At 45.4% G+C, this 25,886-nt stretch overlaps 2 protein-coding genes across 15 annotated transcripts in view; one reads left to right on the top strand and one right to left on the bottom strand.

Annotated features, from left to right (window-relative positions):
- Nucleotides 1–13,228, top strand: part of SDCCAG8 (SHH signaling and ciliogenesis regulator SDCCAG8) — a 250,152-nt gene extending 236,924 nt beyond the window's left edge. For 5 of the 8 annotated variants that reach the window (XM_057728148.1, XM_057728151.1, XM_057728152.1 and 2 more), the window contains 2 exons: nucleotides 3,250–3,376; nucleotides 12,882–13,228. In XM_057728148.1, the coding sequence (XP_057584131.1) occupies nucleotides 3,250–3,376; nucleotides 12,882–12,911 (157 nt within the window). In that variant the 3' untranslated portion in view covers nucleotides 12,912–13,228. Of the gene's footprint in view, nucleotides 1–989; nucleotides 3,381–12,881 lie in introns of those variants that run through there. The other 3 variants (XR_009052716.1, XR_009052717.1, XM_057728150.1) reach the window with 3 other exon arrangements.
- The window catches only part of AKT3 (AKT serine/threonine kinase 3), a 363,328-nt gene continuing 350,656 nt past the window's right edge, over nucleotides 13,215–25,886 (bottom strand). For 6 of the 7 annotated variants that reach the window (XM_057728155.1, XM_057728160.1, XM_057728158.1 and 3 more), the window contains 2 exons: nucleotides 24,557–24,659; nucleotides 13,215–18,488 (listed from right to left, as the gene is read on the bottom strand). In XM_057728155.1, coding sequence (XP_057584138.1) covers nucleotides 18,403–18,488; nucleotides 24,557–24,659 — 189 coding nt within the window. In that variant the 3' untranslated portion in view covers nucleotides 13,215–18,402. The remainder of the gene's footprint in view (nucleotides 18,489–24,556; nucleotides 24,660–25,886) is intronic. The other variant, XR_009052722.1, reaches the window with a different exon arrangement.

Below are 25,886 nucleotides of genomic sequence, written 5' to 3'. Positions count from 1 at the left end.
GTCAGTGGTGGAAGCTGCAGCTGTGGTTGGCTGAAGACATGAACTGAGGACAACAAAGATGAGAGCAGTAACCACCGTGGAAAATAAAAGACAATGTATGTGTCAGTAGGACACCCCAAGAAATCTCTTCTAACTGACCATAATAAAGCATTCATGAATAGTGTAGGCTGGGTTGTACAGTTTTGGGGGAAGGCTGTTACAAAAAATAACTTTTTAATTGAAAAAATCAGTTTTCCCAATATTCAAAATAGGCTTTGAGAGAGCTGCCACTGAAATATATTTCCTTAACAAAGTCCCTTTTATATAAACTCTGGGTTGTAGTTAGCTTTGGGTTTTTCTTTTAAACAAATGTGAGTTTGGGTTTGTTATTGTTTTTACCTTTTCTGAGCTTGTGATTGACTTTATTGCTGCAATAAAGTGAATCTATCCTTGGCTCTTCAGCTGTGAAGCTAGTGAGACTTCAGCCTCCCCAGAGGGAAGGCAGGACTTTCCCAAGGGTCTTACTTCTTATATCAGTGGTGCTTCTGCAGAAAAACCCTGGTTTCCTGCTGATGCGGGGCTCACACGCGGGGACTTGATTGATCTGCTCTGGGTGGGGCCTGGGCTCCTGGGGAACTGCTGCAGGGATCCGAGGCCCACAGTTAGCAGAACACCACCAGCTGAGCCGCATCTAGGTTCTGAGGGCTCCACTGGAGGACGGTCTAGGCAGGAACTGACCCCATTTTGGGTGAGTGATGTGGCCAGCCCATGGCTGGCTGTCTGTAATGGGAAAACAGGCTAAAGCTCAGCCATAGCCCTAGATCAGGCAGGCACTCTTTTCAGGAGCCCCACACACACACCAGACCCATCAGTCAGCAGGAACGTTATCTCACTGATCAATGCACAGGGCAAGGGACCACATGGAGGATGACCACTCCTGGCGCCTTCTTGACTTTAAGCCTTGATGGTGTCTCCTGTTTATCACATGTTTCTGTTTCATTTGTTTCAAGTAAACATGAAGTCGGTGGGCTACTACATCAGTAGCTCTTAGCCTGTGTCTCTCTCTACACCCAAGACTTGATTGGAAGGGGAAAGCCACCTGCACCTAGTAGTTTACAGCGCTCAACTGCTGATGAAGACGTTTTTTGCCTGTCTGATTTAAATATCAAAGCATTAGATTATTCACTTCTCAAGGAAAAAGGCTGTTCTCAACATCTCTGTATATTCAAAGGTACCCACTCCAGTGCTGGACAGCAGAGTCTGCTCAAATGAGCGGGTCAGCCTCGGCAGAATGCCCCCCTGCCCCTAGCCGGCTGTCCTGGCTTCTCTGCTCCCTGGGCTGTCTTTGCTTCTCCCAGCCTCTCCATGTTGAGGATGCGGTGGAGGAAAACTTCTGTTTGGTCTGATGCCAATGGGGTGGTTTTGAGACTGTGCTCTCAGGAAAAATTGCTCTACATAACAGCATGATGGGTAGCAGTGGGGGCAGATTGGGCTCCCCAAAGCTGCAATGCAGTGGCTTCCCCAGAGGAAACGTATTTTTCTCTTTTCCAGTATCAGAGGGAGGGCAATAGGGGCAAGAGGGACGGGTAATGGGATTGATACAGTACAGAAGCAGGAAAGTGCTCACACTTGGATGGAAGGTCCTTGCTGTTGGGTTCTGCCCTAGCTTGAGCCAGGGAACGGGGAGGCTGGGCAGAGCCAGATGGCAGCCCACACTCGGGGCTTGGGTGTAGGGAGAGACACAGGCAGAGAGCTACTGATGTAGTAGCCCACTGCAGCGCTGTCTTACCACGTTAATATCCCCAAGACCCTGAACCTGGTCCTCAGCAGCTACAAACACAGGAAATAAGAACTCAGCCCTGTGCTTGGTCCTTGCTCTCTCCGTAAGCAGCAGGGGGCAGTGGGCGGGGCGTAGACGTGTGGGCGTGGTCAGAGCCAGCGCCTACCAGGGGAGCATGTGCAGTGCCTGCTAGATGCCTGCCCTGGGTGTCTCCAGTTCCTGCCTCTCAGCCTTTCTGTGTAGGACACCTCGAAGAGGGGTAGTAGAAAATCAGCTGTGACTGCAAACCCGGAGCACAGAGTGTTCAGAGGAGAGGGTAGGGGTGTGGACTAGGGTGCAGGAACTGTGCCTTCTGGGGCAGTTTGAACAGCCACCCGCAAAACCCACCGGAGCTCAAGAAGGGGATGAGTCAGGTGGTAGGTGCCATCTGGGAAATGGGGAGGAAGCTGAGAGCGTGAGTGAAGTACTAGACCATTGTTAGGTTTCCCAGGGTGCAGTTTCAGTTCTACCTGTCTCCAGATGCTGCATCGCTTTAGAAAACGAGTCTGCTCACCCCTTCCTAAGTCCCGAATGTCTGTCTTTGCAGATGTTTAGTTGTGCTCAGAGCCCTCCAGAAATGCAGCCACAGGAGAGCTTGAACTGAGGGCAGGCTGAGCCCAGTGTCTGAAGAAAAAGCTTTGAAGTTTTTGACTCAATGCTGGACATGTAGCCTGAAGTTTGAAATGCATCTTGAGCTTTTAAAATCCTTTTCTTGTGAAAATACAACTTAATTTCACCATTGGTGCTTTTTGAGGACTGTGAGGAAGGGCATATGACATACCCAACTTCTTTCCAGAACAGTGTTGTTCAAGTCTAAATTTAATCTAAAGCCTACATTTCCACGGGTGAGTGTGCTACTGGTTGTAGGAAGCCGTCTGTGGACAAATGAGGATAATAGTTTGAGTGAATTAGCAAGTCTGGAAAGGAGAGCCCATCAGCAGAATGACAAATTTAGGATCTTTGAAGACATCTGGTCAGCGATGCCGGAGCTCGTGATTGACTGAGTGATTAATAATGGAAAACCCTTAGTTCAGTGTTTCCGCCTTCCCTCGCTCACTTCCCCAGCCGGGACCGGCCGTCTGCTCCAGCCTGCCAGAGGCGTTTCCAGCTGAACCGTGGAGGCGTTTAGGCCTCTCATCTCTGACCTCTGTGCGTTAAGGTTTGAGTTTCTCTTCAGTGTTATCTGTGTGCTCCCTAACTGACAACTCACCGAAAAGACTCCTGATTCCCTTTCACATTTGATACCCTTCCATTCACCTTAAGGAGTGCGTCCAAGGGCCTCACTTCAGGGCCACCCTGGCTTCCAGCTCCTAGTTCACTGTCAGGAGCTTCCCTCCAACACAGAGAGCAATAGAATACAGGGGATGGGCTGAAGTCTTGGTACCCCTGCTCTCTGAGGCCGACTGCCCCCCGTTCTCAGAACCCATCTCTAATTCTGGATTTTTTTCCAGACTAAAGCAGCTAGACAAGCACAGCCAGGCCACAGCCCAGCAGCTGGTGCAGCTCCTCAACAAGCAGAACCAGCTTCTGCTGGAGAGACAGAGCCTGTCGGAAGAGGTGGGACATCTGAGATCCCAGGTACTGTGCAGGGCACCTCACCCACCAGAGAACGCACTGGGGTGCACGCGGTCTTTCCCTTGTTCCTTTTACAGCGCTGCGTCTTACCAGGCTGAAATCCCCAAGGGTCACACTGGTTAATGAATAAGCTGGGAGGGAGATTTTGAAGACTGTGCTGGGCACAGAAGTGTGGGCCCTGGACCTGACCTCTTTAGGGAGCTAAAGTTCTTGCAGGTGAAGCACCAAGCCACATGGACTGCTAAGCAGCACTGCACGGACACCACCGCTGGGGGTGCAGGAGGCAGGAGGCTGGAGCAGGCTGCAGTGCTCAGAAGGCTTTCTGGGGGAGATTGGCTTTGAACTGCCTCTGGAGTATGTGTATAGTTTGCATTGGTGGAGGAAAGAGGTGCTCCCAATTAGGGGAGTCCTTGTGAATGGAATGTAGGAGTCTTGTTTTAAGTCAGCTGATTGATAACTGAGCTACGTTTTAGAGTGCCTGCGGAGGGTATGGCAATGTTTCGTAGATAACATGCATTAACGCTCATTACTCTTGAACAAGACTGCAAGATTGATGATTGTTTCCATTTTACAGATAGGGAAGCTGAGGCTCACACAAGTGCATACAGCTAGCAAGTAGGGACACTGAAAATGGAGCGTAAGTCTGACTCCATAATCCAGGCTCTCCCTGTTCAGGTTAGGTCTGGGGCCATCAGCAGGGATAAAGGAGGAAAGACGTGTCCAGGTGAGTTTGGAGTATAGAATGAAACCTTTTTTTCCTAAATTGCTTCTCTTCCTGCGAGAGAGGCTGGGCTTTTCACCCCACCAGGCAGTCTGTTAGGATAATGAGGTGATCCGTGGGCTGGCCAAGGCCTCAGCCTCTAATCAGGCTCGTGCCCAGGCGCTCCATGAGTGCCCGGGGGAGGCTGTGCAGGAAGAGCTTGGAATGATTCATGGGAAAAATGCAGCTGGAAATGAAAATGATGAGAAATCGTCTCATTCTTTTTTCAAAATAACCATGTGCCCAAATAGATATTGAGGAGCCACTATCCTCTGAGTGATTTTTCCCACTCGCCACACCTCTGCAAAGTCCTCATTTGTTCCACAAATAGTAAAGGAGCACCTCCAGGAGCCAGTCACTGAGCTCAGGCCCGGGGACGGGGACACAACCTGCACTGTACCCCGGGGCCTCTGAGGCTGCACGAGCCACGTACCCTCCAGTCACACAGTCATCTGGGATGCTTTTCAATACATAAATAAAGGAACATGGGTTCCAGGGCCTCTCATTCCACACACCAAGGCAGCATCTCTGGGAGCAGGGCCCAGGAATCTGCATTGTAACAAGCTGTTTGGATAATTCTGGAAAACACTGGAGTTTGAGAGCCTCTGAAAGTGTTGGGAGGCAGAAAGAACAGAGAATGATTCTAGAATGCATCACTGTCACTAGGCCCTGAACAAGTCATTGAAGCCTCTTCTAAGCCTCAGTTTTCACATCTGCAGAGTGGGTACCATACCAGCCTAACTCAAAGGGACATTGGAAGTGTTAAATGAGGGCAGCTGTGAGGTGCACGGCAGGCTCTCTTGAATATTGCAGGCCAAAGAAATGTCAGGTTTTTTTTTTTTCCTCTCTCCTCCCCAAACTGGAGAAGGTCCTGGGAGAAGCACAGGTTGGGTGGAGATCCTGTGGGGCCAGCAGCCATGGCACAATGTTCACTTCTCTCGCCGGCTCCGCCGATGTGCCCAGGCACCTCGTCCTGTACCTGTGCAGCCAACCTCGACCAGCACTCAGCTGTCTGGGCAGGTCCTTGAGGGCGGCCCTGGGTGGTGCCAACCAAAGGTCTCCAGGCAGCGGGAGGGACTCACGACACGAGTGGAGCTCCTGGCCTCCAAGAGCCGAGAATGACTTCAGAACTTGGGTTGTGGAGAGTCTTCTACTCAGGCTCCCAGCACGTGGCAGTTCCTCTCCATCCAGGACCAGATCGTTATCCCGTGGGGTTTGCTTTTTAACTCCCCATCTGCCTACCTTACAGCCCACTTAGATCTTAACATGGATCATCAAGGCTTAGAAACCTCTTCCAGGGCTTTAAAAACCTGATAATTGCCAAATGCATTGCAAAATTTTTGTTTAATGCATTAAAAAACCCTAAAACCTCAAAATTCTTCAGAAAAATGAGCAGGTCTTTTTTCCCTTGCCTGAAGCAACAGAAATGATTTGACCATCCTATGCTATCTGATACTGGCCCATCTGGCTCATCTCTAAAGGGGTCTTTCAGATTCACATATTACATTTGGAGTTATTTTAATGTGAACATGACAAAAGAAATTTGGTAGAGAAAATGTTGGCTTTCAGTAGCAAATACTAGTGTTCAAAGAGGAGGCAGAAACCCAGGCAAGCTTTCTACTCTCTAAACCAAAGCCCTGCTCTTTGCACCCAAGTGCGGCGTTAGACCTGTTTCTGCCATGGAAGAAACTTGAACTGTGAGTTTAGTTTCCACTAAGCCTTCGAGGTAAGTGAGGATGCTGTTTGCCCCCAGCAGGTGTTCAGAGGGTGCTGCCTCCCGAGGGTTCTGGAGTGCCCGGCCACACCCACTCCACACCCACTCTTCTGGAGAGAGCCCTCTGGCTTACCTCTGGTTTCAGGATGGTTTAGCTAAAGGCGTCCTTCCATGTTTCCCAGCCTGGATGAATTAAGCAAAATAACTTAATTTTGCACGTCAAACTCTAAAAATCTCTATCCACTGAATTCTCAAAAGAATATGGATATTTTCTGGCCTGGGCAGCTGCTCTGAAGCTGAGTCACATCCCTCCAATTTGCTTCTGTGCCTGAGCCCTGGGCCCTGAAGCAGATGACAAGCTCGGGTTGGCCTGTGGCCTCTGACAGGAAACATCTAGTCTGTTTAGAAGGCTTTATTATTCTAAATTGCTTCTGCTTAACTTCTGAAACATGCACAGCAACATGCCTGGCCGAGGGAGCTGGTCACAGTCCTAACTGCCACCGTGACGTTTTTTGGCCATGAGAATTCCCGTCTCCCTTGAAAGGCTGCTGCCGTGTGGTGGCCGGTCTGGTGGGAGCCAGGCCGGCCCTGCGTCTGACCCAGTGGATGTGGCTCCGTTTGCTGATCGCCAAGTTCAAGGCTGCTTTTCTGACTTGTTCTTAGTTTAGGACTGATTGAAAACAATGGCTTTATGAATCTCCTACTTCACTCTTGGAGAAAAAAAGGTCTGGAAAATAGCTTTTAAAACATCACAAAATGCTACGTTAGTTCTCGTAGAGAAACAGCGACATGAAAACACTCACCCAGCCTTACTCCAAACATGCTTCTCCTCCGTTCTCTTCGGGGACAGGAGTGGAGGACGGGGCCCGTGGTAGCGGTTGTTGTCAGGGGTGGGGACTGGGGGTGGTATCCAGAGTGCAGAACCTGGGTCCCAGGGGAGTTTTGGTTAAGGCCTGACAGCTGGCAGCGGGGTCAGAGGTCTGTGACCCAGCACCTGGGGCTCTGACATCTGGCCAGAGAAGGGCGGCAGCAGCTGCTGAGGAAATTAATGAGTCTTTTCTTGGGGAGGATGGCATCTGAGAGAGGCAAAAGAATGAAAATTATCTGTCCGCTTAGAGGACTGGCATTTACATCGAGATTGTTTTGTTTGTATATTTATTTGGTGATGGATATGGTTTCAGCTGATTTGTGTTTTCTGATAGCCTCTGTCCCAGCAGGCTGTTTGATTCTGTCATCAGTGTTCAGTCTGGGGTGGGATGCCTTTTTAGTCCCTTCAGATGCATCACTTTTACACTTTAGGAAACAGCATCTGAAACTGACTTATTGGTGATTAATCAGTTGGCCCTACGACTTTTGAGCATTTTTGGCAGTGAATTTACTTTCTAATTCGATTTAAACTAGTACAGGGATCCAGCAGACATATGCGATTATATTCAAAATCATGGACATTTCTGTCGTTACACCAAAGGCTTCATGAAGAGAGCGGAAAACAAGCACAAGAAATAAAGACACAGATGATGATGAAGGGCGGAAAGGCCCGTCTGTGACCTGAAGGAAAGGGATGGGGAGGCTTCAGAAACGTGCGCTCCACTGAGGGCCGCTTGGCTCCGGTGGGCGCCTGCAGACCGAGTTGTAGGGTGGCCCAGCTGGGACTTGGAGGTGTTCGCAGAGTCTGCGGTAGTCCTTCCTTAAGCCCTGGGGGCTTCACCCAGTTAAGTCGGCATTTCCACGAAGCTAACTACCTGCAAGACAGATGGTGCTTGAATAGAACAGCAAATACACTGAATAAAATAAATTAAAAAGCCTCCTCCTGAACCAAGATTTTTTGGAAAGAATTCTAAATAGATGAAAACAAACAATTTGATTTCAACCAAATTGTTGTTTTTTTGTTTTTATCCTGATTTTCACCCGAATTGTCAGTCTCAAAAATAAACACTGATACATTCCCAGAAAATATTTTTCAAATAAAAACTGACTCTGTTAAAGTTTGCCCTGATTCTTTCAAAACTGTGTACAAGACACTGTCAACCGAAGTGACTTGCATATTTTTTTAAATAAACTTGAACATATGCAGCTAAAATGTCATTAACTCCCTGCTGCCTGAGTGTAGTTAAAGAATGACGTAAGACCCTTGGTGCTGCATTTCAAGCCTAGGGGTCTTGCAACCCTCAGAGAAACTTCCTCAAGCAACTCAAATAGCATAGTTTAACTTTTTCTTTTTTTAACTAAAGGCCCTGTGTGTAATTAATATTGAAAAGTGCACACAGCTCCACTTAAGCCAAACTTGCTCTTCCGTTAACCCTTCACTTTGTCCAAGAGTGAATAATTTCAGACTAAGACTCATGGAACAAAAGTAAATGGAATTTTACATTGCTTCAGATACATTTGCTCCACTTATTGCTTCCCGAGTCAGACATTACATTTTGCAATATAAATTCACAATCAAGATTTTAAAGGGAGTTAAATATTTTAATCCAATTAGACAAGTGAACAAAACACTGAATATTACATGTAGTGTAGATAAGTGGTTCTTGCCTTTAAAAGACTGTAATTCCGTCACATTACAACCCCAAATGTCAATGTTGTCTTTATTTTTAACGCTTTCAAACATGAGGCAGCCAGAGGCTCCACTCTCTGCTGTTGGTGACACTGTCTGTCCTTTGGGAATTCTTAAAATCTATTTACCATGGAAACATGGTTCGTATAAAACACAGACCCCTGCCCATGTGCAGGGGACGTTCTCGTGACTCATGAGATTCAGAGAGCTGGAAGATGACAAACGCGGGATCTCGCGGGTTGTGGGAGGAGCCCGCGGGTTGGGGTGTGCTCTGGGGAGGAGGTGGCACAGCGGTGCCAGCCCCGGGCGTGCGTGTCCTCCAGCGCTGACCGCGCCTGTCTGCACAGAGGGCTCCCTGCCTCTCCCCACGTTGCCAGTCCCAAGTGCAGGTCGAGGTGATGTTTCCAGGAAGCTAAGGAATCACTGTCCTCACCTTCTTTCTGCAAGGAAGTCTGTCCTGCCTCTACCGTTGCATTTTTCTGGTTTCTATAGTTCTTTTCCTATTTTGGAGCCCAGAGGCAGTTCAAAGCCAGGCCCCAGAATCCAGGGAAAATGGAGCCTGACTGCCACAGAGCTTTCATTGTCAGAGGCCCAGCCAGGCAGCCAGGAGGGAAGAATAAATTGAGGGGCTGCGGCGACCTTGCCGTGAACTCCTGCCCGTCTGGCAGCTGTGCCGGCCAGAGGGGAAGGCAGCTCAGCCAGAGCATCGGTGACCTGTGTGGGGCAGAGGCAGGCTTCTCCTGGCCTGGAGTTCTCGACGGTGAGGCCTGTGCTGGTCAGTGGTCATGTCTGAGGCCACATTTCCACAGAGTTCTGCAGAGGACTGGTGAGGACAAATTGGTGACCACGCGTAGGTCACATGGCTTATTTATTCCAGGTTGCCTGATATATTTGATTCCTACTTAATCCCACAAATATCAAACTTGGTTGCTCTTTCACTAAGCTGGTTGGAATAGCATGAAAAAGAGCCTGGACTTTGAGGTCAAACTGCCTGGGTTCAAATCTCAGTTCTGGACCCCTTCACGTAAGTTTTTAGCGTCCACATCGGTTTTAAAAAAATTAGTAACAGAACCAGCTTCCTTTTAAAAGGGAGCTCTCTGTATCACCAGAGCCCAGAGGAGATGACCAGCCAGCAGGGTGGCACTGAGATCTCTGTAGGCTTGAAAGGGCCACTTGGGGAAATCATTTAATATCCTTCCTGCACAGATGGAAAAAGCAGGCTCAGAGAAGTGGAGTGAATAGAACTGGGAAATGAATGCGTCGGGAAACGAACGTCCAGAGAGACTGGTATTCACTCCCTGGGCCATGGGCTGCATGGAAGCGGGAGGGAGGCGTCTCTCTTGCAGGGCAGCAGCCTGGAGCTGGGCCCGGGCTGAGAAAGCCGCAGAGCAGTGGCCTGTCTCCCAACGTGGGGACACAGCGAGGTGGGTACTGGTGGCTTCCCTGGAGCTCTGTCAACGGAGGCCAAGCTTTGAAATGTCCCAGATAGAGGTTGGGGGAGAGATGTTGCCCTCCTGAGTTAAAAGTAGATGTTTTCTGCCAGAGGAACGAGGGACTTTTTTTTTTTTTTTAAACCTGGCCACACAGAGACAGAGAACGTACAAATGAGCAAGGGGACGAGCAAGAAGGAGGGATAGTCCATTGGGAGGGGCTGCTAAGAGGCCGGGTGGAGATGCAGAGAGTAGAGACAGATGGAAACACAGGGCAGGCTGAGCTGTGAGCATCCCTGTGAGTAGGGCCTCGCTGGTGCCGTGACGTCCCTGGGCTGCCAGCTTGGGAAAAAAGCAGCAGGGAAGGCTCGGCTGGACCCCACAGTGTGATTGCTTGGGGGACAACTCAGGTCACCTAGAGAGACTCATTTTTTAAACTTTGAATTTAAAGTTAAACTTCGGAAACAAATTAGACACACAAGTCAGGGTCTGTGGAGAGAAGGCTCTGTTAGGGTTTAAAATGAGAACAAAGAAAACGGGTCAGCGATAGCAGGCTTGCAGTTGGGGAGCATTTATATCATCTGTGGACAGCACTTCAGAAGAGCAGCTGCCCGGTGCTGTCAGCCCTCCTCAAGCTGGAGGGCAGCCACCGACAACTGCAAATGTGGCCACAGCACCTGGGGGGCCACAGCAGAGGGCCTTGGAGAGAAACCTGAAGGCACAGGGATGGGAAGATGGTGGCTGAGGGTTCAAGCCACAGTTCATCCACCTCCCCAACTCCCAAGCGGTATCCCGCCGGCATGCACAGCCTTGTCTCCCGCAGCCAGACCTCATGGTGTCCACAGTGGTGTGGACAGCAGACCAGCTTTCTGGAAATAGGCGTGGCTAATGTCCCCTAAGAAGGGATGGCAGATGAGCCAGATTTGGGCAGCAGCTAAGGATTCTGTCTCTCTGGACGTGCTCCCTGCTGGGGGAAGCACCGAGAAACACTCTCTACTGAACATCCAGACATCCAAGGGCGACACCGAGAGCTGTTTGGCAGTAAGACAATGACATAATAGGGGAGATCAGTCATTCCGTCTCCTTTGCTGAATGCTCATGGTGGGTCGGGCAGTGAACAGTAAGTACTGATAGGGAAGTGAGGAGGAATACAGGGCTTTGCACCAGAACTAAATGAAAGGGAAAACTGACGGTCCCTCCCGGGAGAGAAACGTGGGCGGACCCCGGGGCGAGCGCCAGCAGGGAGTGGGCCAGGAGAAGGTCAGCTCCTGGCGGGAACCACGAAGACTCATGTGAGAACTGCCCGTTTCCTGGAGCTTGGTTTTGAAAAAAATCCCACATTTCCCTTCTACTTCAGGTCTTTACTATTCTGTGTTGTGCATGTTACAGGTGTGTCTGTTGTCTAGCTCAAGTTCAGTTAAGCATTTTTGTTTTTTGGAAATGTGCCTGTTGTGATTTCTGCTTCTCCTCATATTCAAAGATGTCCTCAAATCTCTAAAGTTAGAAAGGAGGGTCATTCAAGCCAGTCATTCACTGGTTAAGTTCAGTCAGGACCGGAAGGCAAATCAGCTCTTGGAGATGACCTGTTTGATGGGCAGATGGAGCTGGCGGCAGCCTCTGAGGACAGGAAGAGCCCTCTCTGCAGCAGCAGGGCCCTGGGGCTCCCTGGCCTCCTTGTGGTGCTTCAGGAGTCCCGTGGGCACCACGGAGGAGGGCCCACCCACCTCCCCAACTCCCAGAGAGACGCACACAGACACCACTCACTTCCTCACTGTGCCCGGGAGCCCCACTGTGTGAGAGCAGGGGCTGCATGTAAGATGCTCTAATTGCCCTGTGTCGAAACCCACAGACTTGCTCATTAAAAAGTCACGATGAGTGTCTCACATACACTGGGAAATATACTTAAAATGTAAACATTTTCTCATTTTTCAAAAAAGGCAACAGGCTAATTTTCATATTTCTCTTGTCCAAACTCTGACCTTGGTTTCATTCATTGTCCTGTCTTGGAAATCCTCCACACGTAATAGTGGTTTAAGTTGGGTAGACAAGAGCCCTCTCTAGCTCAGGAAATCTCTGTTGGGGACCACAGAGCCCACTTGCTTCTCTTGAAGATGATTCTCACCCAGCCAGAGACCAGATGGGGCCCGTGTCCCTGCATGACATCCCAGTTTATCTCTTGAAGTGAAAACTGGGATTTGGTAGTTACCATCTTAGCCCTCTATCTAGTCCCTACCATCCTAGTGACGTCACATTCCTGGAGGGCAGAGACTGTGTCTTAGTCAGAGTTCCCACATAGCACATAGTAGGTACTCAAGAAATGTCTTGTGCAATGTAACTCTTTCCAGTGGTTTCTGACACCACTTCCTGACATGGTTTAAACTGATTTGAACAGCCACATAAGCAAGGGCAGGCAGCAGCATTCAGTACTTTCCTAACTTGCAACTCCCTTGACCCAATTTTCATGAGCTAGTTTTGAAACATGTGTTCCTGTTTAAAACTAGGAGACCACATACACCAAATTCCCTCTTCCAGCATGTGGGAGGTGGTTTCCATGTGAAAATGCCTTTATATATGTTAAAACACATTGTCTGCATCTAAACATTTGGAGGTGTTAGCGTGATCATTTCACTGGGAATTTCTTAGGGACACTGTCTACATCCTGGTTTTTGTTTGTTTTTTGTCTAGTTTTACTCACTGTAATGTCTGAGCAATTTTCAGTAAACAAACAGATTCTGGCACGAGTCAGTGTCTCCCTTCTCCTTTCCACAGGGGAAGAGATGGCTCTTTGGCTATGTCATCAGACTACCCTTATTTAAGAGACACACAAATGTCTGGAATACAGCTTGTTTTCAGATTTAAAGCATTAAAATAGAAGAGTTCACCTTGTACTCCTACAAACTTTTCATACAATTGGCTACACACAATTTTTATATTTTTTGCAAAAGAATTTTCTACAAAAACTTAGAGGTAACTAAACCAGTAAGAAGACAAATCACATTGAAGAACACGATCTATTTAAACTTACTTTTTATTATCATTTTTTCCAGTTACCCAGCATGCCACAATCTGATTGCTGACCTGGATGAAACAGAGTGAAATAAATGATTTACAAAGAGATATTTACATTCATCTGATTTGTACGTAATATGCCACAACGCACCACGACCTTCCCAGTGGGCCCCACCTCGGACTGTGGTGGGCTGCCTCGTCATCGCCACACTCATTGCCAAGCGGTCCCTGCAGGATGGATGGGCTGGAGCTGAAGTCTGACACGATGAGGAAACCTCCTGGTGTATGTTTTCAGAAAAAGCTTGAAGTTATTATGTTTTTATATCTGCTCATTTGTATGCTTCGTTACACATATGAATTTCAATAAATGAATTTTTTAAAGACTGGAAATGTTTCCTTTTTATCTTGTAGTGATGGAAAAAAAAAAAAAAACCACCAAAAAAAGGCACATTTTAACTAGGCTAAAGGGTATTAAGGACAAAACCTTTTTCCTGCCATTCATGTTTCTTTCCCTCTTGGTGATCTATACATATTATCCTTCAACTTCATTTGCTTTTAATCAACACCCCATAAGACTCCATTATTTATCATCCTGCTAATTTGTGCACAATCAGAAGACACCAGGAAGCACTAAGTATTATCCTCTCCACTCTGTTAACAACAAAAACAGACAAAAAGCATCTTTGGCTTGGTGGTGTCATGTTTTTTCTTCAATATGCAGTAATTGAGAGGAGCCTAAACATGTACTCAGTGAAATTACAAAATTTACTTAGAGTTCTATCAAACATCTGTACACAGATCACTTTAGTTTAAAATAGTATTTCTGCTATACACAGTTAAGCCCTCAAATGCTTCAAAGTAATAAAAATGGGCACTGAAAGTGTTGTGTTGTCCTTGAGGATGACAATGGAACACTGACAGCAAGGCTACACTTGGGACAAGTCCCTGACCCCAGGCCGGTCTCCCTGGCACAGATCTAGCATCATCATCACATCACATCCTCCTCCTTCTCCTCCTCCTCCTCACGGCCTCTAAAATGGATGTGGATTAGGCTCTGGAGGCTGTGGGATGATACACCAGCAAAGACCATTTGAGTCTCTTGAGCATGGTCAAGGTTCAAGCCTGAAAGAACAGAACTTCTATTCAGATTCAGAAGTTTTTTTGATTTCATCAAATGTGCTAGACATAAAGGTTGTCACATAAGATATATTAATTGTCCCTAATTCTGTTTCAGGAACAGTAAATAAATTACACAATATTCTAAAAATAGCACCTTTAAAGAATTATAGAGGTCACTTTATGTTAGCCTCCTGGATCTGTCAACCCCAGTGGTTTTGAGAGAAGGGCACACGTACGGATGCCCTCCAGTTTGGCTGTGACAGACACATACGTGCTTGACCAACTTTGGTCCCAAAGCCGTTCCTCTATCCGGCTTAGTCACCGGAGCAAAGCCAAGTTTCTACAATAGTAGGTTTATGAGGTAAAATCAGAAAAAGGCCCCATCCAAAATGACCCTAGGTAAATCAGACTGTAGTCTAACCATCCTACCCATCTATTACCCATGTCTAAGTTGGTTAATTTGCCATGAAGTTTTAAAAATATACTCTAAGAAAGGAAGTATGCAGAGCAACACATTATCAGGAAGACATTACTGATGAGCTACACTCCTTAAGAATTCTGGGTCCAAACCACCTGGTGTGAGGACTATCAGGGGCTTAACAGATCTCCAGAAAGACCTAGTCTATCTCCAGCTTCACAGATCTCTCCTAAACCCACTGTTGAGAAGTCAGCATTCCCCACTTTGGAAGCAGCTCTTCATCAAAGTTTGTACAATTGCACTACTGCCGTTTTATTGAAGTCATAAAATAATCCTGTGTGTGTTTTGAGCTATAAGAAATTTACATACTTTCCTGTCACATTTTATAGAGAATGGGTTAATACCGGGTGGCGCTATTAATTTTTTTTTTTTAGAAAATAATAATAGTTAATTTTCTGAGATTACAGAACCACATCCAACAACAATAAACAGAGAAGTAGCAGATTGACACAGTGCTTTATTTAAGCTGTCTGCACGGAGGGAAATAATGTGCACCCTATCATAGACGTGTAAAAATACTAAGGATGTACAGTGTACAAAACAGTTTCTTGTAGTTATTTCACATCCTTGTGGGCCATATACTTAAGGAAATAAACAGTTTTCGTATGACCAACAGTAATACAGTTTCTTGGGTTCATAGTTGCGTCTGCTTAAAATCCTTAACCAGATGACTAGATCTTACGCGGATCTAATGAAAGAGCTAGCAAGGTCAAGAAATGTCACAAACTATAAAGCTACAGGGAGGTAATTCAATTACCAATTTAGAGGTTTTCTTTTTATTTAAATAAATACTTTACATTTCATGCTTGCCTGTAATGCACTACCAGGAGCAAGATAAGGAAATTCTACTGTAGACAGTACAAACAGTAGCAGCAAAGTGTGTACACTGAGGTGTAATAGAAAGACCCTGCAGTTAGTAAGGAAGGCCCTTACTTTGTATTCTAAGAGAAGCAAGTGGCCCCTGCAAGAACAGTCAGCTTTAAGAAGCTGGAAATCAGGTATGGAAAATGGAAAACACTGGAATAATGCTATGTAGTTAGTGTGGAAAGCAAAGCTGCGAGCAGCCCTGCCAAAGATCCAAGCAGAGACGGCCAAGTTCCTCCAAGATGGCTGCATTATGGCAAGAGGCAGACTTCAAGAAAGTTGGTACAGGAAGGAGTCTGCAAAGCCTGAACTCCTGCTATTCTGACAGAGTGACTCCAGGTCCAGGCCTTTCCATTTGCCAGAATCCAAAACTTCAGCTATGGGCAGAGAAGAGGGACGTTTTAGAATCTCCTTCTACACACATTTCTGTTTTTCTATTGTTTTTCCACGCCAGCTGACTGTGATCAGGGAGTGAAAGTAAGGGATTCTCAAAATCAAAGCCAACAAAACACGCTGTGTGGTGCTAACGGAATCTCACAGGGGATACGGGACTAGGCCCCGGGCACCAGCTGGGGGCGGAGAGCCAGCTGTGTGGAGTGGGCAGCCTAGGGCACAGTCAACGTTATCATTAATCCTTAGGACGTGTCCTTGGCCAAGGTCATGGAAATCACCTTAAGATTTGAATAAAAAAAAAAAAAAAAAAAAAACGAAAAACAACAACAACAACAAAAAAGACAAAACAAAACCCAAAACTATCTGTGTGCTTAGTGCATGGTATCATACCTTCCCTCTGAAGAAATGAATGCTCTGAACACCAGCCGGCCTCAGCTTTCCTCTCTTCCTCTCACCTGTTTCTCTTTATATAATGGATGCAAGACAACTTACAGGACATACCTTCTAGTCTACTTTCTTGTCAAAGTGAAACATTCAACATAATTCCAAGTGAAAAAAAAAAGTTGAGCTATGTGTGTAAGTAAGGATGAACTATCATTTGCTGTAACTTCCTACTTAGTACTAAGGATGAACTTCACTCAGGTAGAAATATGAAAAATTAGGATAAAATCTATGTCTAAATATGTCTTAGCTGCCTTAGTAAAATGCCCTTTAACCCCCTGTCAGTCCCAGTGGTCCACCCACCGCCAGCAGTGGTTTCATATCTGTAAACCCACACTTCCAGCGCCAAGAGGCTAAGACATCTGCATATGAGTATGATTCATCCTACTTAGAGAGTCACTTGCTCTTTCATACAATGCAATCGTAACACTACGTCATGATGTAGTCTTCCATTTGGGAGCTGTCAAGACAGTTCAACTAAAATACATCTCTACGATGGCTCCATGGAGTCGGGAGGCCTCCTGCGTGCCGCAACAAGGGCCCCCTGCCCCCTGGACTTCATAGGCTGCTTTGGAAAATGTCAGCTCCTAGCACCAAAGGGTTTAATCTGAAGATCATCATTAATGAAAGAGAAAGATGAGGTTTGCATACATGTCCCCTTTCAGTGAGAAATGTTGGAATTTGAGGACATGAGTATATACAGAAAAAGAAAAGTTGGAGGTGTTCTTTTTTGTCTTGTTTTTTTCCCTGATGGCTTAATTCAGTGATAAATGTACCATGATCAGAATAAACACACCAGGTCCATATCCTTTACTGCCCACTTCATAAATACTTGAGATGTGTTCATTTTGCCAAGTAAAGTTCATTTCTTATCATCCAGGTCTCAATTTTCTTCATTACATTATGTTGCCAGGCTGTCATAACATTTCAATTCTCAAAAGAGCAAATATAACATCCATTTGTTTCAACCCCTTGGCACGGACAGTTGGGGATTTCTCATTTTTAGCACCAAGGGGTTAATTGACAGCATCTTTTCTCCTAAAGCCAAATTCTAATCTATGTGTACAATTTCAGAGCCTCATCAAAATTTTTTTACACAGGAGAAAAAGTGCATGATTCTCATCGGCATGTACATTCCTGGCACATGGGTCAAAAGAAACTGCAGTAAGTCTATTTTATGTAAGTTGGAGCTGCATTTGCTAACATGACATACAATTCTCATCACTAAAAAATAAATACTATCGCAATATAAACAAAATCATAAAAGGACATTCAAAGTTTTAACATCCGAGAAAAAGCTAATTCATGTAGAACTGAAAGTAAAAAATTAACACAAATAAGGCAAACACCTGTTTACCTTGGTGTACAAATTTTGGTGAAAAGCAGGATCATTACACCTGTCTACATTCTTCAGCCATCAGAGGTGATAATATCAAGAAGGGAAAAAGGCTTCCAAGCACAGGGGAAATAAAATGCTCTCTGGTGCAAATCATATCATAGACCCTTTAAGCGACCTACTCTGCTGTGCATATGCCTCCTTCCATGGTAGAACAATGTTCCTTTGCCAACAACTGCCTAGGAAATCTGGACATCCACATGTAATACCAAGATGCTTCTGCAGTGTCTAACAGAAATTTAAACTTATAAATGTATACATCTATCTTAATGGTTGCTCAGTCCTTCTCTCAAATGCTCCCTAGTGGGTACCGGCCAGCTCCTCCTGATGGACACCCACTGCAGGCTCCGACCTGCTGTGCTGCACTGACACTCTGCATATGCACATCACCACACTTCCACCAACTGCTTGCTCTGAATGATAAACTAAATCTTCTTAGTCTAATTAGTTTTTGATTTATCGTCTAGAAAGTTAAAAAATGTACCTAGAATCGTTTAGCCTTCACTGTTAGGGAAAAACAAAAATTAAAAGATCAAAAGATGACAGTTGGTGCACAAAAGAACAATGGTGGGCTCATGACTTCCAAAGATTGTAAAATTACCTCTTAAAGTTGCTATAATAGTAAGACAGTAGCAGCAACAGCATGAGACCTTAGACTGAGATACAATTTCATGCAAAAACAAAAAGTCGAGTATGTCTGCGTATATGTGTGTTCTCATGTGGGTGAAAGGCGGCGAGGGGTGAAGACCTTGGACTGGTCTGGGATGTCTGAAGGTGCTCCTGCATTTGTAAGAGCGAGGACTGCTGTGATGTCCAGGTATCATTTTCAGTAATAAATCTAAGATGACAGTGAAGCAGCAGAAGAGACTTATTCTCGTCCACTTGCAGAGTAGGAAAACTGAGGGAAGTGTGGCCGCCTTTCATTGTCCATGCAGTCCATACCGTCCTCATCATCTGTGGGCAGGAAATAGTTATTTTAATTTTATATCATTATTTTTGCAACATAATCCCTGGTCTATATAGTTCCAACTCCTAACACAACAAAGACTAACAGAGGCAATAGCTCCCAGAAACTTGTGTTTATCAATAAAACATACGAGTATGTTTCACATACGATTATCAATAAAACCTATTTCAAACACTATCTCATTTTCAAACACATGATCTATGAAGAAATAACACTATCAAATGTTCGTGTCCTTCAAGACACTAACATTTCAAGACTCCAAACTGTGAAAAACTATTGAAGAAGATTTTTAAAAATAAAAAGGAATAACCTTTAATGTCATGAAAACATGTATGTCAAAATTATCAATATAAAGTCAAAGAATCCTAAAGCACCCAAAGCACTGCCTAGAATCCAGTATCAATCTGTCTTCAAGTGCTTGTATTTCTTCTTCATGGTGCTTTAGGTGTGACTGCAAAATAAAGCTTATTATGATTCCTTTTCATCTGAGCCCTTGATTACGTTTAAGATTTTACATTCTTTATTCTGAATCTAATATCTGCCTTAACTCACTGTTTCTAAGTTTCCTATGATAAAACTTTAAACTAGAATAAAGAGAATAAGTCAAAGAAAGGGAGGGAAAGATGCCAGCATCTAAGTACTAGTTCATCAGGAAACAAACTGGGCAACTTGAAAGGCATGGAAAGAGACTGCTTCCATTTAAGCTGCTCCTTCCTTTCCTCTTCCCTGTTTTCTTGCACATGAAAGGTTACAAAGGATCACCCAACCTCTTCCCATAAACTATTCTGATGATTAAAATCTCGCAGTGCCAGAACGCTTTCCCTTATGTGTGCTATGAATTCAGTCACTCAGTTCACAACATTCCCTGTGCATCTGCTCTGGGCTCTGTGCAAAGTCCCTCCTGTCCTCGGGGCCACTGTCTGTAGGGGAGGCGCCCCATTAAATTCCTCTGCTCCACTCGAGGTGCCTTTGGTCATATGCTGTCCTAAATGAAATATGTAAGAGTCTTTCAAATACCCAACTTTTTTTTCTTCAACCAAATTAATTCCATTTCCTCAAATTCATATAGGAAGTACATTACCATTTCTTTTCATTTTCCAGCCTCTCCAGGGAGTATCAATTTCATGTAATGGGAGAACGAACACAGGTCAGACCCTACTGTAACATGGGCACTGACCCTGTCACACAAAAAGGAAGATGCTCTGCATTCCTCTGAAGAATAACAAACATTCCTGCTCTTTTCTTTTCTCACGGTTCTTTTCAGTATTCTATTTTTAACAGAATGCAGAAATGGGATCAAGTTGCTAATCAAAATGCGTAGTCTTGAATGTACCGGAAAATATCACTGTGTTAGGTGGGACTCAATCCCTGCTCTGTATGAACCTCCCTCCTGCAAACAGACCTTTTAAACTGTGGTCAGCATTTTCAGACAGTACTGGGATTTAGGGAAATCTCTGCCTCCTTATAAAATACCAGTTAAGTACCAAGCAAACCACATTCATCTTTTAGGTCAAATACCTACCACAGTGTTTTCAGATATACTAAAGATGGTAGGAGCTGTGGATAGCATGTCTGTTTTGAGTCACAAAGTATAAAAACTCTTTAGAGGAAAGGCAGCTGCAATCTTAATGTTCAGACTCTGACATGTGCCAATCACATTTCAAAGGAATAGTTTTCCCCACTAGCAGCTTTGTTTTCCTGGGTGTGTTTCTGCACACTGAACAGATAGCACGTGTGGGAAGCCTGGTGCTGTCCGCCAGAAAAGGGCTTGCCCAGCTCCGGGGGCCAAAACCAGGCCTTGCACCAGGGCAGGGAGGCCTGGAGCCCAGGGCAGCCAGGATCTTGACAGGAGGAGGGGTTGAATTTCCTTTCCAAGGAGTATTATTGCCATGAGGCTGCGCTGTCAGCTGAAAGTGAAAAGAGAATCTTCATTCTGTCACTTTAGTAACAAATGAATCCCTTTCCAAACATAAATCTAAATCTCATTTATAACCATGTGAGGGCCCCACACCTGGATCTTCTTTAAAGCCAACTGCATCGCTCTCTCACTCCGTCTCGCTCCTGTTCTTTAGAGCTTGGCAGTAGTGAGAGGCAAGTCTCTGATCATGGTCCCGAGAGGAGCCATGAGCTGGGGAGGCGCTGGGGCAGGAGGGCTCCCCCTGGGTCCCTGGTGCTGCACAGGCCAGTGGCGCTATGGAACGAGGGGAGCTGGGTGGCAGTGACAGCTGATAGGGCAGCCGGCGGCCGCGACCAGGCCTTCACACCCAGTCAGCATACACAAATACGTTCCTGCTCTGAAAGACGGTTCAGAGGGAACCGTGATGATAATGGACGGGAACTATGTAAAAACCCCAAATAGCACACATCCAGGAAAAGGAAACAGGGCGATCAACCCCACATTCTACATCTGAATCCCTGGGTACAGGCAGCATTAGTTGCCTAACTTCCTTAGAACACTTAACCAAAGTAATTATGTGGCAGCAAGAGCTACTAGAAACTCAAAGAAATCCTCTTTTTCTCTGAGAGAAAGGCAGAGGACCATTAATGGATATAATGCAAGACGACACATTCCAAAATCTGTTCAATTAATTAACACCAGTGAGGACAATCTGGCATGTTACTGCAGCTGTTTGTAAAAAAGGAACATTTGCCTTTCTAACTTGCTGATTTGTTCTAAAAAATAACTCCATTCTGTTTTATAAAAGCAAGGTGGCAAGTGGGAAGACAATCGCTAACGTAATGGTCCTACTGTGGGCTTTTATGAACAAAACCTCTGCGCTTTTAGCAGCTTTGAGAGCTGCAGTGGTCTCTCACCAGCAACACTATTCAAAGCTGCAAGAAGAACAGATCATGTCAAATGTAATCACAGTTCAAGGCTTCACAGATTTTCCTTTGATCTGTCCTTTAAAGGAATTTAGGATATACTCAGGGACCATCCAAGTAAAAACACTGCCCTTGTGCCTTGCAAGAACCCGGGTGCTACAGTCCACAACTACTGAGGCTACTCCCTAAGGCAGGAGCCCAGCCCTGCGACCTGGTGCTCGCAGCCATGCTGGGCTGAGCCACAGAGGACAGGTTGCTGGTGCCCATGCCTTGGCCTCAGCCCACCCTGCTGAGCTCTTTCCCCTGATCTTTCTCTCTAGGAGAAGCCCTGAATTGGAAAATAAGACGGCAGGCCCACAGGGTCCTCCTGCCCCGAGACTGTGGTACATGCTGCCAGTCTAGATGACGCTGCTGGATGCACGATTCTGGGCTCCCTGGGGCCCAGTATCAAGGCAGGGCCACCAGTCCCTTCCCCACACTCTTCCACTCATGCCCACTCTTTTTCGCTAGGTATTTACCTACCATCACCCTTCACAAAGTGGGCCATAGAACAAAGAACACTGTGCATTTGTTAACTTAATGCTTAAATAAAATTAAAAACAGGGTTATTTAACCCTATTGAACTCTGGCTGCCTTTCCTAAAGTGATGGCTTGCTTCTCAGGCACACACCAGGGAAAGACGGGGCTCCCGGAGATTATCAGCTCTGCACTCCCCTTTTCTAAAGGGCACAGTGACCTGCCACATTCCAGAGCTAGCGAGTGGCAGAGCCAGGACACAAAGCAGGGTCTAAGTCCAGGGCTCTTTCAATCCCACCATTCTCTTCCATACTGGGATTCTACCTTTAACTTTACTTTTGGAGTAGAATATGCACTCATGGCTTTGCATTTACACAGCCTACCTATTTCTATGACTTTCAAAAAATAGCACATTTAGATTGTCCTAAGAATTAGAATCCGCGAATACCAAAGGCTCTATTTAACTTCCCAAAGCTCCCTGTGCAATCGCGTGAGGAGGTAAGGTGGACACAGACTCTGGGCCGTGATGGGCAACAGCACTGTCTGGAGAGAGCGGGGCCTCCTTCTGGCCCTGACACTACCAGGCCTCACCACAAGGTGTTGATTTACTCTTTCAGTACGTATTCATTGAATACCTGCGCTGAGCCAGGTACCTAACTTAGAGCCGGAGCTAGCAGTGAATAAGACAAACCAAACCCAGTTCTCAGAGCTACTGCATTCAAGCTGTAAAAACAGAGAGGAAACAAAGAAACAAACAAATTAACCAGGAGAATACCAGCAAGTAAAGGTGTGGATGTGGAGAATGGGGGGGGGGGGGGGGGTGCAGGGAGTGATGGGGTCTGATGGGCTGCACTGTTTTTAAGGTCAGGAGGCTAAAGAAACATCTCTGATAAAGTGACATTTAAAGAGATCTGAAGCACAAGTAAGAATTATTCATGCATATGTCTGGGAAAAGAGAATTCTAGGCAGAGAACAGGTAAACACACAATCTTAAGGCACAGTGAGACATGGTGTTTTCAAGGTAGGGCTGGAACCCAGGGACTGTGGAGAAGATGGACAGAATGAGGTCAGAGAGGACGGGACGAGATCTGACACAGCCATACAGTCAGTGTGAGCAGCTGGAGTCAGAGTGCAGCAGCAGGGCCCCTGGAGCGTTTGAAGCAGGGGAATGACGTGGTCCGGTTACAATTAAGGTTACATCCAAATGATGAGGCCCCACAAACGCTCTATGGTGGGATGTACTCCTAGGCCAGTCCCACCACTCAGCGGTGTTGCCCAGAATTCAGACAACTGTATCCCCACAGCCCATGCTGGGCCAGGGGAAACCATGCCAAGGCTATGCCCACTGCTCCTACTCAGACGGTCCTTAGCTGATGGCCCACGACGCCACAGGCTTTTCTGTCTTCAACTCTCAGAGATTCTGATTCTAGAAACGAAGGCCTTCACCCACCATTGGTGACAAACCATGAGCAGCGCTTCAGCATACTGCCATTTCACAACTTAACCTGGGCATCAGCCAGACGATACCCCCTACTCCTGACTGCCGCTGACACCGACTGCCAGACTTGGGGAGGCTCAACCTCTCTCTGGGTTTTAATTTCCTCCCTTACAAAATGAAAGTTAAGAGGCCCTTAACCTCTTGCAAGTCTAAAGAAAGAAAAGTGCACATACACACATAATTATATTTTTCATTTCACAGTGTTCACAGCCCCTCTTTTTGTCAGGCCATGGGCCTCAGATTAAAAACTTTTGGCCTAGATGACTCCTAGGTTTGCCTTTCAACGCTGGAATCAATTGACTCTATCCACAGCTGGAACAGCACTTCAATATTCCCTTTCATGGATGCTCAGTGTAAATTAGCACTATCAACATATCTGCCTTTTAAAAAGGAAACAGAGGAGAAGAAATGTAGGAAAGGATATAAAGGAAAATAAAAGGATTAAAAAACTAACATGATGTTATTGTCTGAGCCAAAAGATGTGTGATATGAAGAAATCTTTTAGCTATCCAAAGCTGTCCCTGAAACTCAATTTTATCCTCACCCCTAAACTAGTGATGACAGAATACAGCCCTCTGTCAGCATATGAGAATGCTCACAAATCATATTTGATAACCTCTTCTTCCCTTTAAGGGAAAGGTATTCACCAAAGTGCGGAGCACACACTAGTGCATGTGGAGTGATTTTAAGTGGTGCATGAATGTATAGTTTTAACAGATATATAATTTCATTTATAAAATCAAAAAGTACTATCAAACTAAATTATGTCTTCACAGATATTATTAAGACAAAGCTACGTAAAAAAGAGTGATTCAGTTTAAAGTGAATTTAAAAACTCCTAACTAAGCAGGAGACCAGAATTAGCAATATTCTGAAGGTAGTGTCTGAATGAGCAGTGGGAACACATGGCAGGTCTTCATTTCAGAATCCTTTCAGCTGATGTCAAAATAATCTATTAGACAACAGTAAGAAAGGGCCAGGTAGTCTGTAATTTAGTCTATAATTTTCAAGTCTACAATTTTTCCATATACAATTTCTTTTTTACTCAAAACCACTCTTCTCTTAGCTACCTGTCTTCAGATACTTCCACACTGAAAACCCCATGTTCTTAAATGGACTAGAAAAAGTCAGCGTGGAATTTGATCTTGAAAATACCCATTAAAAACAAAAAGGCGTTTTCTTCAATCACATCATCAATGCCCTCCTAGACTCACGCACACTTTTCAGGCGGTGTTATTGTGATCGTCTGGGCTGTAAACTCCTCATCAAAGTATCTGGTGTCTGTCTCCGACGTTACTTGAGGCTTAAAAGGAGGTACAAGCTGTAAGAAGCAAAGAACATTGTTAACAGACTTCAATCTAGGAAAATTAATCTCTAGGATAAAATTAGAGCGCAAATAGTAAATGAATAGTGCAAGAGACTAGACTGCTCGGCGACCGTGTAAGGTAGATGTGGTATTTTGCTTCACAGGCAAGTCTACACACAGAACACTAGGTACTTGGTTGTTCTATATAATATTTGAGGGATTATGTGAAACTGAATAAATGAGAATCAAAGAAGAGAGTGGGAAGAGGATATTGAAAAGTCTGTCCTCATATTTTTTCCTAGTAAAATACATACAAAACCAATTGGACTGCAGTAACAAAATGTAGACTCTTCCTAGTGCAGGAAGAGTATAGCCTCTCTGGCTTTCTCTAGCTCTTCCTGGTGCCTGGCTGAACAGGTTATTATTAAAAAGGCAAGTTAATAACACAGTTATTACCTAGGTTGCAGAGTGTTGCCTCTGTACTTGGCAAAGGCCTATAACTCTGCTTACTTGAGATGGGCATTAGTGTCTGTCCCTGCTCTGGAACAGGGAGCCCCTGAAGTGATGTACAAATGTTTCGTCCATAGATTTTATCAGTTCCTCAAAGGGAACCACGTCCCAGAAGATTAAGAGTAACCTCTCTAGGGTTGAGAGAAATGGACTCATTCACCTCTGACTGGCAGCAGGCATAGGGTGGAGGAAAGTCTTGGGTTGCTGAAGGTTACAGAAACCTGAGCTTTGTGAACCTCCGTCTCTGCTACCTCCACTGGCTGGGAGGGGCTGGAGCCAGGAGGGAGCTCCTGCTTCTCAGGGCTCCAGCCGCACAGGTGAGAGCCTACACGTTTCTTTTTAACACAGGAAGCCCAGCCCCAGGGCCTGGAAGCAGAGTATATGCTCTGATGAACACCATTCAGGTAGAAAAATGGAAAACAGGATGGCAGAAACCAGTATGTTTTATAAAAATTTTTCAGAAACAAATACACAACTGGCATCATTCCATGCATTTTCCACTCTCACTGTCACCAAATTTATGTTAAATAAGAAGACAAAAATCTTTATTCTCTACACAGACTATGTTTTAAAAAACCAAGGGATCAGCAGAATTAAAAGCGTTTTTTCAAAATAAAAGGACCATATTTCAGCTTACAGCACATGTTAGAGAGCATTTTAAATTTCTTTTCTTTTTAACATTCTTTCTCTATGCCCCCAAAACACAGATATTCTGAAGTCCTATCATTAGCA

Source organism: Hippopotamus amphibius, chromosome 3, assembly GCF_030028045.1.
Source record: "Hippopotamus amphibius kiboko isolate mHipAmp2 chromosome 3, mHipAmp2.hap2, whole genome shotgun sequence".
Taxonomy (NCBI): domain Eukaryota; kingdom Metazoa; phylum Chordata; class Mammalia; order Artiodactyla; family Hippopotamidae; genus Hippopotamus; species Hippopotamus amphibius.
The sequence above is the reverse complement of the archived record's forward strand: the minus strand, read 5'-3'. Positions and strand labels throughout refer to the sequence as shown.